This window comes from Colletotrichum paranaense (assembly GCF_030867605.1).
Source record: "Colletotrichum paranaense strain IMI 384185 chromosome Unknown Scaffold_9.1, whole genome shotgun sequence".
In the NCBI taxonomy this organism is placed as follows: domain Eukaryota; kingdom Fungi; phylum Ascomycota; class Sordariomycetes; order Glomerellales; family Glomerellaceae; genus Colletotrichum; species Colletotrichum paranaense.
The window spans coordinates 1,869,180-1,883,840 of NW_026848967.1; the positions used below are offsets into that span (position 1 = coordinate 1,869,180).

The following is a 14,661-nucleotide window of genomic DNA, read 5'->3' on the forward strand; positions in this document are numbered from 1 at the left end:
AGAGGTTAGCTATAAAATCGTTAATTAAATTAACGGGCGCGCAGTCTTTTAATAAGTTTTTAATATATAAAAAAATATTAGTAGTATTATAAAAGTCTTTTAAATCGATTACTAATATTAAAATTCGTAATAAATCTATTATTAATTAACTATGCGACGGTAATAATATAGTAATAGAGGTTAGAAATAGAAGTAGTTAAGTAGAAGTAGAAATAGAAGTAAGTTAAATTAAGTAGGTAAGTAATTAGGTAGGTAAAAGTAGTAGTACGTACTAAGTTATAAGCTTAGGCCCGCGCGGTAAGTACGGGAAGTAGGCTAGGGAAGGTACGCTAAAAATTAGTAGTCTCTAATTAGTCACACGGACTAAATAAAAGTAAATTATTACCCTAATAGCTAAATAATACTGCCCTAATAATAAAACTCTTAAAGTTTTCATTTAATCTTGTCTAGTTACTACGCGTGAGCTTTTAACACGGGACTCGTGTCTAGCTTCTGAAAGATCTGGGAAGCTGTTACGAATATTCCATCAGCGATGTCAGCCAACGAGTCGAAACGCCGCTCTGAACCGAAACTGATAGACAAGACCGCGTCTTTCCAATATTAGCCCTTGGAAAAAGGGGTCGACTGCACGAGATTCTTGAGTATTCACCCTGCGAAAAATGACAGCGACCCTACCATAAGTTGCGCCTTGAATCATATTGCATTCGGTGAAAAGCCAAGCTACGAAGCTCTGTCATACAGATGGGGCGAAGAGGCTCCTGTGCACACGATTGTGCTCAATGGTCATCCATTCGTCGTGAGGAGGAATCTTTATGATGCTCTGCTCTACCTCCAGAATAGAGGCAATGGCGGACTTCTGTGGGTTGACGCGATCTGCATTGACCAAGCGAATGTGCAGGAGCGCAACAGGCAGGTTGCCATTATGAGACATATTTACTTCAGAGCACAAACAGTCGTTGTTTGGTTGGGAAGTACTTATTCACAATTCCAAGAGGGAATGGGCCCTCTTGAGGCTCGCTTTGCTCCAGAAGAGAGCTCGATGGATGAAAGCCCGACCACTGCGACGGAATCCGGCGAGGCCAACGACGAACATGCGACAAATTTGGAATGCGAGCGCGAAATGGTGCTTCGGTTGGCGAAAGACGAGTACTGGAACCGAGTCTGGATCATTCAAGAGATCGGACATGCTAGGCAGAGGCGGGTCTGCTTTGGAAACATGGAGTTGAGTTGGGGTAATTTCATCAGGATGATGACCCACCACAGCGTCACGAATGAAGGGCCACTTCGATTAAACCAGCAAGTCGAACAGAAATACCAGGGTTCTCATACTTTGAGACGTCTTCTTCACGATCACCAGAAGTCTCGATGCCAAGACCCAAAAGATAAGATCTTTGGGCTGATTGGTCTAGCAGTGGATGGCAATGGTTACCCCAGCCCAGACTATGACAAGTCAGTGATTCAAATTTGGACCGAAACGATGGGGTTCATGAACAGCCGAAGCATGTTCGATGATGAGAATGAACTTGATATTTTATCGCACGCAAATTTGGTTAAATTCCTTCTCATGGGGACACGAAGCACACCCATTCAACAAATCTTGAGACCCTATGTTGCAGAACCTGAGAGACAACTTATCTCACTCCAATATGGATATATACACCCCCACGCATTCAAATTGACTGGATATCTCCTTGGAACTATTCGATCTCTAGGCCCTTCAGTGAAAGACGTGGCTGGCAATCTAGATAAAGTCGACGAGTGGTCCCATGGGGTCCAAACCAACTACGGAGACGATCTTGGAAATGCCTGCAGGCAGAGCGACGATCTTATAGGGGCTATCTTGAACAAAGAGGACAGGGTCATTGGACAAATGTGCTTCAATCAATCTAGTCTTGTCATCTGGGAGGATCGAATTGATCGCAATTACCCTGTGAGCAATTTGCTATATTGGATGGAGCAAAACAAGCACATATTGGGATCTCCTGGAAGCTCCTCAAGCCACCCCGACCATTCATCGTATGACATCACCGAGGACTCTCAAGGCTCTGAAACTCTCCTGTATCAGCTGCAGACTGGTCGTCACTCTGATCAAAGTCCTGAGTGGAAAATGGGGGTCGTTCCAAGCAAAGCAGCGCTGGGAGACATTGTATGCTGGGTTGGAGGCACCAAGACGGCTTTGCTCGTGAGGCCAACAGGCAGGCGAAAGGTGGATCGCAGTACCGAAAGCTACGCGAGATTTCAAGTAATCGGTACAGCCATGATCGCCGAAGACATTGCAGACTCGACAATTGATCATCATCGGAGACTGAATATTCAGGGTGTGAGTGGCCTGGGTCGCTATAAACAGGAGACAAAATTGACAGGGAAACTATCTTTGATATTGGATGCTCGTACCCTCTACATCATCTTACTCGGAAGTCAGCATTGTGCTGGTCGTTGACTCTTGCACTTAGTTCTTCTTTTCACTTTCCTAATCAAGTCATTGTTTAAGGTACCACGTACGAGCCAAAGGAGAAGATGCGTACTTTCTATTATTATTGAACGAAAAACTATTCTGGAATGCTTCTCTGATATCCCTAAAGATACACCTCCAGTTGAGTCAATATTCAGGAAAATGCTTGGGTCTATGTATTGTCTTTGAAGATTCGGATCTGAAAGCATCGAGATGTGAATTTACTTCAATCTGAAGTTCATCAAAATACGGAGGGCTTAGTCTCATGCAGCCTGGGCTCAAGCTGATCAGGGGGACGATGTAGGATTCCGACTTCTGGGCCTCGGAGCCGAGTATCAGTCGGTCATCGACGTAAGACTGGCTCTACGAATATAAATACTCGAGGTTCTTCTAACAGATTACCACACTGCTCTGCCGGACGGCCGTTTATTTCGCCAAAAACTTCAACCCGGACCACCTTTTGCGCGTTTGAATTCATAAAGTATGGATCATAAGGGACATGGTCATCTCGACGACATGGAGATTAATAATGCGAGTGGAGGCGACCAATACAAGGTTGTAACCACGGTACCAACAATAGCCGCAGATGAGGCTGTTAAGGGGAGACTACAACAATTGTATCAGGATCAGGGGGTAAGGGCTCAATTTATCACATCATTTGCGGCGGCAATCGCTCACATGTTCTGTTCGTGAATAGGCAACTTGGGAAGGTCTAGATGACCCCCATGATCCCTACAACTGGCCGACGCATCGCAAGATTACAATTGCGGTACTGATTTCAACTGGGCAGTTGATCACTCTCATGTCAACCAGCATGATGGCATCCGCTCTACCACAAATATCGCGAGATCTTGGTATCAGTGCTACCACAACACAAATCACCTTCTCGCTATTCGTTTTGGGCCAAGCACTTGCCCCTTTCCTAATCGCAGCTTTGTCTGAGATGTATGGGAGAAAGCCTGTCTGGATCGGTTCGTGTTGCTTCTATCAGCTTTGGAATGCACTATGTCCCGTCGGAAAGAGTGCGCCGTTGATGATTGCCGGAAGGTTCCTGTCCGGTTGCGGAGCCAGTGCTGGTGTAGTGGTATTTGAACCCCGATTACATTCTCACTAATTCCTACATACCTAGGCATGAACTGACGATGGTTGATAGTTGACAGGTCCCATCATGGCTGACATGTACCGGGCCAAAGACCGTGGTAAATCTCTTGCAATAGCATCGTTCATCCCTTACTTTGGCCCCGCGCTCGGCCCCATCGTTGGCGGGCTTGTGTCAGATCACATCGAGTGGCGGTGGCTGTTCTGGATATTGTCCATATTCTCAGCAGGAAACACTTTCATCGCATACTTCTTAGTCCATGAGACCTACACACCGATCTTGCTTCAGCGCAGACTTAAAAGTCAATTCCCGAGCAGCCGCAGTTGCTTCGATCAGCCCGGGACCGGAGTTGTCCACAGGGGGCTTTCCAAGGGACTATCCATCCATCTTCTCAGACCGATGATAATCCTAACCAGTCGTCCAATCATCCTGATTATATCATGGATTTGGGCAATCAGCTTCGGTCTCTACGTGCTCGTTCTCTCGTCATTTGCCAGCCTTTGGATGGACAAATACGGCCAATCACAAACCCAAAGTACGCTCAACTACATTGCTCTAGCCATCGGCATCACAATCTCTTCGCAGGCTGGAGGTCCACTCATGGACTACATTTTTCGACGCCTCCGAGACATATCCAATGGCGAGACAACTCCGGAGTTTCGAGTGCCCTACCTCATCATTGGTGTCATTCTCCTCCCCGTAGGTTTGTTCTGGTATGGATGGGCGGCAGGGAGGGGCATGCATTGGGCTTTCGTGGATGTCGGCGCCGCTATCTTTACTTGCGGAACGTTCATCACGGGTTCTGCAATAAACGCTTACTTGATTGATGAATTCAAACATGCTGCATCGGCAAGCGCGGCAGCACGTATGCTGTCCAACGTGTTTGGTTTCGCTTTCCCCATATTCGCCCCACAACTGTTTAGCAGGCTCGGATACGGCTGGGGAAATAGTCTGCTGGCATTTGTGTTCATAGGAGTTGGACTGCCATGCCCCGTCGTTCTTTGGTTCTGGGGCGCAAAGATACGGGCTCTAGGGCGAGGAGCTCAAGATTGAGTACTTTTAAATATTACAGGTATCGTCATAGTCGATTATAGAGGATGGAGGTTAAAGGTAGTTAGAGTCACGGGAACGGTACGGAGGTGGTTGCAAAAGCGTTGAATTCCATCATATCTCAGTCATCAGATCCCAGATTAATATAAATTCACAACGAACACCCGAGCTTGAAGCAGTGGAATAGACCAAGAACAATTACTACAACCGTCTGGAAAAGGTCACCTTCCTAGCTAGACCTGAAGTCAACCATGAACCCGATATTGTAAGAAACGCAACCCATATGTAGAGCCCGTTGGAAGAAGTGAATAAGCAAGCTCCTCTATTTGAAGAACCAGTACATGAGAAGAAGAGTCTTTTGATCACCGAGTTCTCTTACAACAGGAAGACGACTCCAGCAACCGCGCCCAGAGCCATGCCGACGAAGCTGAACGGAACAGATGATCTGCTGGAACCGGCAACGGTAACAACAGGGGGCTTGGCGCCTCCTGTGGGAACACCACCGCCGGGTGCCGTGGGGTTGACGGAGGGCTGGCCTGCGGGAGGGTTGGCAGGGGGCTGACCAGCAGGGGGCTGACCAGCAGGGGGCTGAGCAGAGTTGACGGGAGGCGAGACCGATACAGAAGGGTTCAAAGGAGGCTGGCCGGCCGGGGGAGTAACTGCAGGGCCGGAAGGAGGTGCTCCTGAAGGAGGTGCACCAACAGGGGGCTGAGCAGAGTTGACGGGAGGCGAGACCGAGACGGAAGGGTTCAAAGGAGGCTGTCCGACAGGGGGAGTAGCCGTAGGCACAGCCGGGGGGTTCGCTGGAGGGCTGGCGGGAGGAATGGCCGGGGCGGTGCCGGTGGGGTACGGAAGGGTGCTCGGCGGCTGGGGCTTGGGGCAGTCGCCGTTGCAAGGCGTGACGACCTTGCACTTGTCGTCGGTGCACTCGTACTTCTTGTTGACGTCGGTGTACGGACAGGTCTCGTGCTCGCACATGTCGCCAGTGCAGACGTACTTCTTGTAACACTCGTCTCCTGAGCAGGTCTCAATCTTGCAGGCGTTGCCGTAGCAGGTGACCTTCTCCTTGATGCACTCGTCTCCCTGGCACTGAGAGTATCCGCAGAGTCCACTCTTGCAGATGATCTTGCGACCGCAGTCGTATCCGCTGCAAGTCTCTGGGTGGCAGAGCCCGTCCACGCACACGAGGCGACGGCGGCACTCATCACCGTAGCAGGGGTAGTCGAAGCTGACGTAGTCACCGTAGCAAACGAGCTTCTTGTAGCAGTCATCGCCGTAGCACGGCTGGCCGTAGCACTGTCCGTTGCTGCAGGGGTTGGGCGCGGGAGTCTCAGTAGGGCAGTAGGTGGTTGTGACAGTGGTAACGCCGGTGGTGAGAGATCCGATGGCGCAGGTCGAGACTCCAGGAGGGCAAGAAGTGACGGTTCCAGTAGTCGTGGTTGTGAAAGAAGTAGTAACAGTCGCAGACGCGGTGGTTCCACCAGCCAGTCCGAGACGGATGTAGATGGTGAAGCGGACGTTGAGGCCAATGAGTTGACGTCTGGTCAGTCCGACCTGGCCACCGCAACGCTCAGCGCTGTTGCCACCGCAGGGAATGTTGCACTGGTCATCAGGAACGGAGATCTCATTGACAGAGTCCACAGTTGAGCCACAGAAGCAATCATTGGCGAAGAGACCGACGTACTTGCTGGATGGGCAAGCAGCAATGCAACGCTCGATGGTCATGGACGCAGCAGACTGAGTGAGAACAAAGGTCGGGAAGCTTGTGGGAGAGCGGAAGCAGCCCAAGTAGCTCGCATCACCGACAGTCAGAGGATTGACAGACGCGCTGGAGGACGCAGCAGCACTGGAGGTGGAGGTGGACGTAGAGCTGGAGGAAGAAATCTGCGTGTCAATGGTGGACGTGGTGGGAACGCTGGTGACGCCCTCAGACGTAGAGCTGATGGTTGTGACAAAGGTGCTGCCATCGCTGGTGAAGCTCGAGGTGGACACGAGCGTGGATGTGAAGGAAGAAGCAACGCTAGTGGTGATGACCGAAGAGGTGCCTGATCCGATGCTCGTGGTGACCGAAGGGACACTGGTAACGCCCGAGGTGACGCTTGAGAGGGTAGTCACGATGGTGCTGCTACCACTGACGAAGCTGGAGGTAGATACGACAGTCGAGGTGAAGGATGAGGCGATGCTGGTGGTGCCAACAGAGGTCGTAGCAGATCCAACGCTGGTGGAGACGGATGGCACGCTGGTGATTCCAGTAGTGGCGGAGGAGACAGTGGAAGCACCTGTGCTGCCTGCGGCCGTTGAGGACGAGGTGGCTACGGCCACAGTTGAGGTGACACTTGAGGCAACAGAGCTGACTGTTGTAGACGGGAAAACAGTCGTGACACCTCCTCCGGGAAGGGTTGAGACAACGCCCACGGGGTTGACAACGACGGTTGCGATGGGGAGAGCAACTCTGACACCACCACCACCGATGCCGACGGTGGCAACACCGCCAATACCGACACCGACTCCGTTAGTTCCCGCTCCGACGGTGACCGGGAGGCCGCCAGCACCGACTGAGGCTGCGACACCTCCTGAGTTGACACCAGCAGTGACGGTGGCTCCGGCAGCACCAACAGAGGCGGCAATTGTGGATCCCACGCCAGCAACAACGGTGGCAACACCGCCGAGACCGATGCTGACACTAACAGTGTTGCCGACATTGGCACCGACGCCCACGCCTGCAATCGTTGTGGTAAGGCCGACGTTGATGGGAAGAGTGGGGAGCGGGAGCCCGAGAACCTGAGCCGCAGATCCCTGGGCCAGGAGGGCAACGGCCGCGATAGAGCGGAGCGCCATTGCGAAGAGAGTGACAAGAGCGATTACTAAAGAGTGACTAGACCTCTGGCGGTTAGCGAGAGAAATGAGGTCAAACTGAAAGAATGAATGTGGCCCAAGGGCAAGGAAAGAATGTCGTGATTATTGTGATGATGAGAGTGAAAAGAAAGTCGTCTGAGGAGGCAATATTGCCGTCTTTTTATCTCGGATTTCGTTTGCCATCGTGTTGACATTGTCTGGAAATAGAAGACTGAAAATGCTCTCTGAAGCTTTTCGATGCCACAGTCGCCCCTGAAGAACGGAACCACCTCGAAGAATGCAGCAATATCCTCTTCATGCCTCATCTGTGCCTAGTAGTAGGCGATGCTTCGCTTCTGTCCTGTTGTCCGAGAGTCTACTTGCGGACGATAGCTCCCGATCATCATGATCTAGCCCTACCTCTCCTTGCGAAGGGTGAAGAGGGATGGTTGAACAGAAAAGTCCTTGGCTTGGCTCGGACTATGCCGGTTGGCACCAAGAGACATCAGAATTCAGTCGCGTAAAGAGAGGCGGTTCGTGTTATTGTTGCACGAAGGGCTCAGGATGGAGTGCGATGTTTCTCGGAAACGAACCTTAACCACCGTAAGTCCCTTAAACAAAGCGTAAAGCACCGGAAATGCCATTTTCTCAACTGCACATCCAAATTCGAATGGAGTCGACAGCAACTTCCAATTCACAAAGACTCGTCATATTCAGCCGGACATTCGTTCTCAAAAGAGCATTTGCCGCGTCACGATCTGACATATCCTGCCATATGTCGACGCGGCCTCGGGCCGTAGAACTGGGTCATTACTGTCATTCGCGGTCTGGAACACACCGCGCTATCCGCACTTGTGCCGTTTTCCTGGGTAAGACATTGTCTTACTCGGATGCGCCACCTTGAGCCCCGTGAGGAAAGGGTTACGGTGGTATTGCCGGATGATGTCGGCAATATGAGCGCCGTAATGTCTAAGATTTTCCGGCATTTGCGGGCGTGGAATGCATAAACTCCCCTGGGAGCCCTGGGAGTCAATCTTGTGCCGGCCCCGTGGTATTTCACAACAATCCCTTGGCAGAGTGTTCTACAAACATTCCAGGTGGACTCGGACCGAACGCTACATATGTATCCCTACCGTATTGAAGTCTTGTCTTTCGAACGTTGTACAGCGTGCCGTCTGGGGCGCCAAAAGAAGCCTTGCGGGGCCACGCCGGCTGTTCAGCTGGGATTTTGAGAGACAGGTCTCGTCATTGATTGCCGCAAGACTGTCTTTGGCGTTTCCCCATTCGACGACACCATCCCAGGGGTAAGTTCGTGGCGTGATTGACCCTGCGGCGGTAGTACGGTGGCTGAGGAGGCGTCCACTGAGGCAGACGGGAAACAGACATATCTCAAAGCTTAGCACAGCTTCATTTAGTCGCATGAGCTGTGTGACGGTGCCTGCACGTCGCGCCCAAAGATCGTGCAACCGGATTCTGGCCAAGGAATGAGATGAGATAGGTAGTACAGCGAGTCATCTATTTTCATTCTGCTCCCTCGGTTGGCCAAGCATCACCATAATGGTGCCAACCTGATCAGGCTGGGAATTTAGCATGATGTGTTCCTCTACCGAGGAGTAGGAAATAACTTTGGGATGACCTCCCATGGACAACCGAGACTCGCTATCACTTGCTAGATTGACATATTGATCAGACAACAAATGAGCTTGGTGTGGGTTGTACAAATCAAAGAGACCAAATCCCCAAAGTAATCTTTTGTACAGATTTCTGTACAGAGACTGTGACGCCCCTGACTCGGATTTGATTAAGGGACAAGAAGGCCCATATGCCCCAGTGATAGTCTCTATTTGTTCTCATGAACTCTCCCCACGCTGATGGAGTGACTTGAACGTATAATGGTCCTCCTCCGACGTGTATCCTTGTCGACGGATGCCCTGTTGAGCAAGCGGCTACGCCTTGCAGGCGGTCTCAGCAGGCTTTCAAGTAAGTTGATACAGGGCGACGCTAGCGATGCTGCAAATAAATTCCAGTAAGTCAGAAGTTATTTGCTACTGCGGGTGTTCAATGGACATTCAACAAATCATTCAAGTGTATTCCTGGTTTGCTCTCTATCCCCCAATCATTAGGTGAGCTTTTCAGAAAACCGTCTTCTTTGATTATGGTTGTCCCATGTTCCAACTTCCTTAAAGCCTATCTGATTACATGTCGAGGCACACTCTAGTTTCTTAGGTCAAAGAGTAGAGAGTCTAAATCATATTCATTTGATGGCCCCCCCTCAACGTAATTGACCGCGTATGACTTTTAGCGAGAAGGTCGTACTTCGAACAGAATCTGTACTGCTGAGTCAAGTGTTCTTGCTGCACCTAAGCTTGTTGAATTACTGCTTTTCTTCCTTCATTTTATCTCCGTCGCAGTATCACCATAGATCGGCGGGAAGCCTTGGACGCGAATGCCGTCATCAGCTCTTTGGTGTTTACCCTGAGTGAAGGTATTCTATCTTAAACATTATGTATGGATGACTGTACTCGGTAACATAAGGAAAGTGGCAGAAAGATGGTTCACGACAGGATTGATCCCATATTTCTTGAATAACATCATTAACATGGCCGCGAAAAGGAGTCCCGTTTCAGGGATGCAAAAGTTTTGAAACGGGCGATAATGCAGGTCAACGAGTGTAGGGTGGTTGCTATCCGCAAAAAGGAAAGCGTCCGCAGGACCCATGCGCAGACAGGGATCGAACATCGAACCCAATAATTAAAGGGGCTTGCGGTTGGCGTCAAGGCAAGCTTACTCCTCGCTTCTTAAAGATTCTGGATTCTTTCAGACCTAACTGAACGGATAGCCGCCGAGAATTGCCATGTAAAAAAGGGGATGGCCTACCCAACTAGATGGTCTATGCCTCCAAGTCGCATTATCCCCACTTGTTGACAGACATGCTCCCCCCTAGCAATTGCATCCAAGAGTCCAAACTTTTCTACTGTGCCGATTGCCCGGCCCCGAAGTTCGGGAAAGTCATCCTGTTTTACTATGTCTTCACCGAGCTGTCCATATTAATTCTCGATGGCCCCTCCTAGAACATTGTAGTCCGGAAACGAATGAAGATTTATCGATGACGCGACATGTCTTTTTTCTGCCCAGTCGTCAAATTGAATTTTCATATATCTTAGCCGACGTCGCTTAGAACAGCGTTCCTTCGCTGCGCCCACTTACCGACCTACCCGGGAGCCAGATACCGCTTACCTAAGGTAAGAAAAAAACACGAGCCCCTGAACGATCATGGCCCATCTGCAAATCCTTTTCCGCCGATTGTCGGATTCGGTAAACTGGGTTCTTAGGTGAAGGTCCGAAATACGAAGGAATACCATGACTTTGCCTGTGGGAGGGTGTCATCGAAGTCACGTCCACCGCTTTCTCAAAATACATCTCCAATGCTGTCCGAGAGTGCCGAGCTCATCAACATCAGCTTCGTGGTGTCAAAATCAAACGCGGGCTAGATCGTTTGTATCTCTGATACAGCCAGTGGTTGATTCACAATTTAAGATTTGGGGATTCAGCCTTTGTGATGTTGATCTTAAGAACAACTGGGGAATAGCAGACATTTTAGTCCTGACGGGTCTGCTGCTCACTGCATGACTTGAGATCTCCGGTGGGTGGACCACGTTGTAAATGTGAGCCTCTGCTAAGCCATCCCTGTTGATACGAGCCAGGGGTTAGAGTTGCTGATAAGGTTGCCAACTTCTCAGATAGAGGGCTGTTAGTGGGAAACAGTCGCAGTACAGACACAACGCATTCAAAATGTTCAAGCGTGGGATACCGCTCGGAGTACCATGATCTGGATGAACAATAAGCTTGATATTTGAGTGTGTGCGACCAACAGGAGGTGCAGAAGTCATAGATCGTGGTGGAAAATAGAAGAGTCCCCGGCTATTGTTGCTGGGAATTTACGAATGGGCTGATCTCCCGGACTGTTCTCATCGTCGCATCGGACGAAAAAGCGGATAACAATGGAATAACACAGACGCTAGTGATCTTGAGTGTGGTCCATGTCCAATCAACTTTTGGAAACTAATCCATGGCAGGCATCGTGCGGCTCTGCCAAGTTAATTCACTTTGGACAAAACGGGATGCCCCACGAACGTGGTTCCCTTTTCGGCTGCATGCCGCTGCCAAAGGCGATGGCGTGAAACTTGGTCGGAAATTTAGAAGGGGCTTGATTACGTCGGGTATCCCTTTCTGGACGACAAGGCACAGCAATGGGCCATGGTCCAGTATTGAGAGTTGAGCTGAGAATACTTTATAAGAAGTTGGAAGGGCATTCGTCTCATGATGGCTTACTGTTCGGTCATTCTCTTGCTCTCCAACGTTTCGTTCCTTGTCGCATTCCCTCCTTATTTCCCTACCTTTTACTCACTTTTTTAAACTTCTTCGTTCGTTTTACAGACACAGGATGTCTTCCCTTCTTTTCGCTACCGGCCTCCTCGCCGGCCTGGCCCAGGCCTACACCCAGGTCAACGTTGCCTCCCCTTTCATGACCAAGAACATCGATCCCATTGTCTACCCCGGCCAGTACGACAAGTCTCACTTGCACTCCTTCTTCGGCTCCGACGCCGTCACCATCAACACCAAGACCAGCGCCGAACTCCAAAAGGGCTGCACCAACGCCGAGAACCCCAACGACTTATCCGTCTACTGGATCCCCACGCCGCTCTACACCACCGACGGCGGCAAGACCTATGAGCCTATGCCTCTCTCGCGCTTCAGTGCCTACTACAACCTCGGCGAGACTGAGGCCGAGGTCGCTATCCCCCAGAACCTCCAGATGGTTGCCGGCAAGGCCACCGCCACCACCGAGGGCGACATGATCGCCGACGCCCAGTCCTCGTGGGCCTGCGAGAACGGCGGCGGCGGCAGCACCGACGCCAACGGTTTCCCCTCCTCCACCTGCGGCACCCACCTCCAGCAGCTCCTCTACTTCCCTCAGTGCGTCAACACCGAGACCCTCGAGACCGCCTACAAGACCAAGCGCGGTGGCAGCTGCCCCTCCGGCATGAAGTCTATGCCTCAGCTCCGATTCTCCATCCGCTACGACCTCCGCAAGGTTCTGCCCAACGGCTGGAGCGGCACCGCGCCCTTCAAGCTCGCCTGCGGCCCCGCCTGGTGCTCCCACGGCGACTTCATCAACGGCTGGACCACTGAGGCTGCCACCAACATGCTCGCCACCACCAAGGAGAAGCAGAAGTTCTCTTCCGTCGACGGCGCCCTCGGCACCTACAACTCTGGCCCTACCTGTAAGGCCACCGACGCTGACCCCTCCCACGGCACCGGCGACTACGCCGAGAGCGTTGCCGCCATGAGCAAGCGTGACGTTGAGTCCTGGGGTTGGTCCACCAAGTCGCGTTTCGTTCGCGCATAAATCAAAAACATCACAGCATTTGTGGAGTTGAGCAGCGGCGTTGTTGTACATAGACCACGTGTCGAACACTTCTTTGTATCATACTACCTACTTTAGAGGAACGAACATACTAGGCTCGTTGAGCCAGCTGGAGAGCGCAGTAGAGGCTTGATTGCGCTACTTGTACCGGTATACAAAAAAATCCAATTTTTGACCATTACGTTGTACACCATACTTGTGACACGCTTGCAGAGTTAAGCTTTTCTCAAAGTCTATCGAAAACAAGTAGATGAATAAGAAATGCTGGTATCGGCAATTATCGACTCTCCGAGCGGCATGGCCACACGATGACCATGACGCAAGGTGCTAAAGCTGCAACTCGGTTGCAAAACCTGATGAAAGCCTATGGGCTGTGAAAAGACTTTTCATAGGGGCCTCCCTTACTCTTTCTATAGGACGTGCGCTATGATCAGCGACCCCAATAAGATCTACTATGCTTAAGTCTGAGGTAAAGCAAGCGGCAGGCCATCAATGCCGTACAGCGGGGACCCGCTGTCGTCTGATCTAAACGACCTGGCAGCCCGCCGGGTTGTTTCAGGACTAAAATTGCTGGTACATCTAAGCGATGGTCAAGGAAACGATGTTAAGGCCAATGAGAAAAGAGAGGATCCGGGCAATTCTTTTCTTTGTCGAAGGTATTTATTTGACTACACTTGACACTTCAGCTACTCTCATGGAACTCCATGCCTTCAGAGCCTCTCCTCCGCCCCTGAAAGATATGATGACTGTCCCCCTCCGCCTTAGCTAATGTTATGATGCCGGGTCTTGAGATTTGTTCTCATTCTGAGCTGCCGTCATCCGAGAAAGTCCAAGTATTCTTCATAGACATTACTCGTCGGTCAAGTCAGACTTGCTGCCTACTGGATCTTGGGCCATCCGTCTACTCAACTCTTTCAACATACGGCCAAATGGCCTTGAAAACTACCATCAAAAGTTGAGTGGAGCCTGAAACTACTCCAACGACAGTGACCGAGTCCCAGAATGGCACATTGCGCACAAATCCAGACTGGTTTTTGGAGAGTAGGTTGTTTCTCATCAGGATCTTACATGCCAGGTTAGTTCTCAGAAGATGGAGTAAATGCGTGGTCCATCTAGGACTAAATTGATGCTTGAGCAACCACAACGGCCCGGATCCAATCCGTAACTTGGAGGATGTAGATCACAGTATTCCAACGCAGGAGTTGCATTCTCCCATGCCTAGTGTTTGTATGTTTGTCTGCTCAACTGTTAAATTGTTTGAATGTTTGTTCATTCAATAGTTCCCTGGTCAGTCGGTTTGCTTTTTTGATTACGTCGCCAGTAAGATCAAATCGCAACCTTCCAGCCAACCACGGCGATCCACGCACGGGAAATCCGGTCAGGATATGAAGTTAAATTGCGCCACGCGAGATTTTGTTCAAAAACCAAGTTCAAACGTCTTCAAAGACTCTTGGCAACCGTGCTATCGTTTAAAGCCTGCTCCGTTGGATGGTTGACAACGCGGACCAACGGCGCAACACATGTTGTTCCGCCCACGTGACCAACTGCCGCCCACATTATGCGATAATTTGCGCCGGATGGAATCTATCCGAGATGAACGATTTAGAGCTTTAGCCGCTGGTTATGGTACGATTGCTGATGTTTGCTCTTTGCCAAACCCCTGGGACTCGACCATTGACCCCGGCAGAGGTGCGTGCCGGAGCTACTCCAACCCGCGCCACGCGAATGCAACCCCAGACCGGAACCATCAGCACCAGCCCTAAATCGTTAGTCTCGTTGAGGACTGCTGCGTTGGAC

The 14,661-nt window shown here is 50.8% G+C and overlaps 3 protein-coding genes across 3 annotated transcripts; 2 read left to right on the top strand and 1 right to left on the bottom strand.

Annotated features, from left to right (window-relative positions):
- Positions 1–532: 532 nt before the first annotated feature.
- CPAR01_11383 (major facilitator superfamily transporter) lies at positions 533–4,604 on the top strand (the record flags this gene model as incomplete). Its single annotated transcript, XM_060495642.1, has 6 exons — positions 533–588; positions 667–2,320; positions 2,744–2,803; positions 2,948–3,085; positions 3,150–3,536; positions 3,606–4,604. The coding sequence occupies 6 exons, from the start codon at positions 533–535 to the stop codon at positions 4,602–4,604; spliced, it is 3,294 nt and encodes a 1,097-aa protein (XP_060345990.1).
- Positions 4,605–4,976: 372 nt separating this feature from the next.
- Positions 4,977–7,439, bottom strand: CPAR01_11384 (WSC domain-containing protein; the record flags this gene model as incomplete). Its single annotated transcript, XM_060495643.1, has 1 exon — positions 4,977–7,439. The coding sequence occupies one exon, from the start codon at positions 7,437–7,439 to the stop codon at positions 4,977–4,979; it is 2,463 nt and encodes an 820-aa protein (XP_060345991.1).
- A 4,441-nt stretch (positions 7,440–11,880) lies between these two features.
- On the top strand, positions 11,881–12,846 carry CPAR01_11385 (uncharacterized protein; the record flags this gene model as incomplete). The annotated part of the gene is made up of 1 exon (XM_060495644.1): positions 11,881–12,846. One exon carries the CDS (start codon positions 11,881–11,883, stop codon positions 12,844–12,846), a length of 966 nt encoding a protein of 321 aa, XP_060345992.1.
- Positions 12,847–14,661: the final 1,815 nt, after the last annotated feature.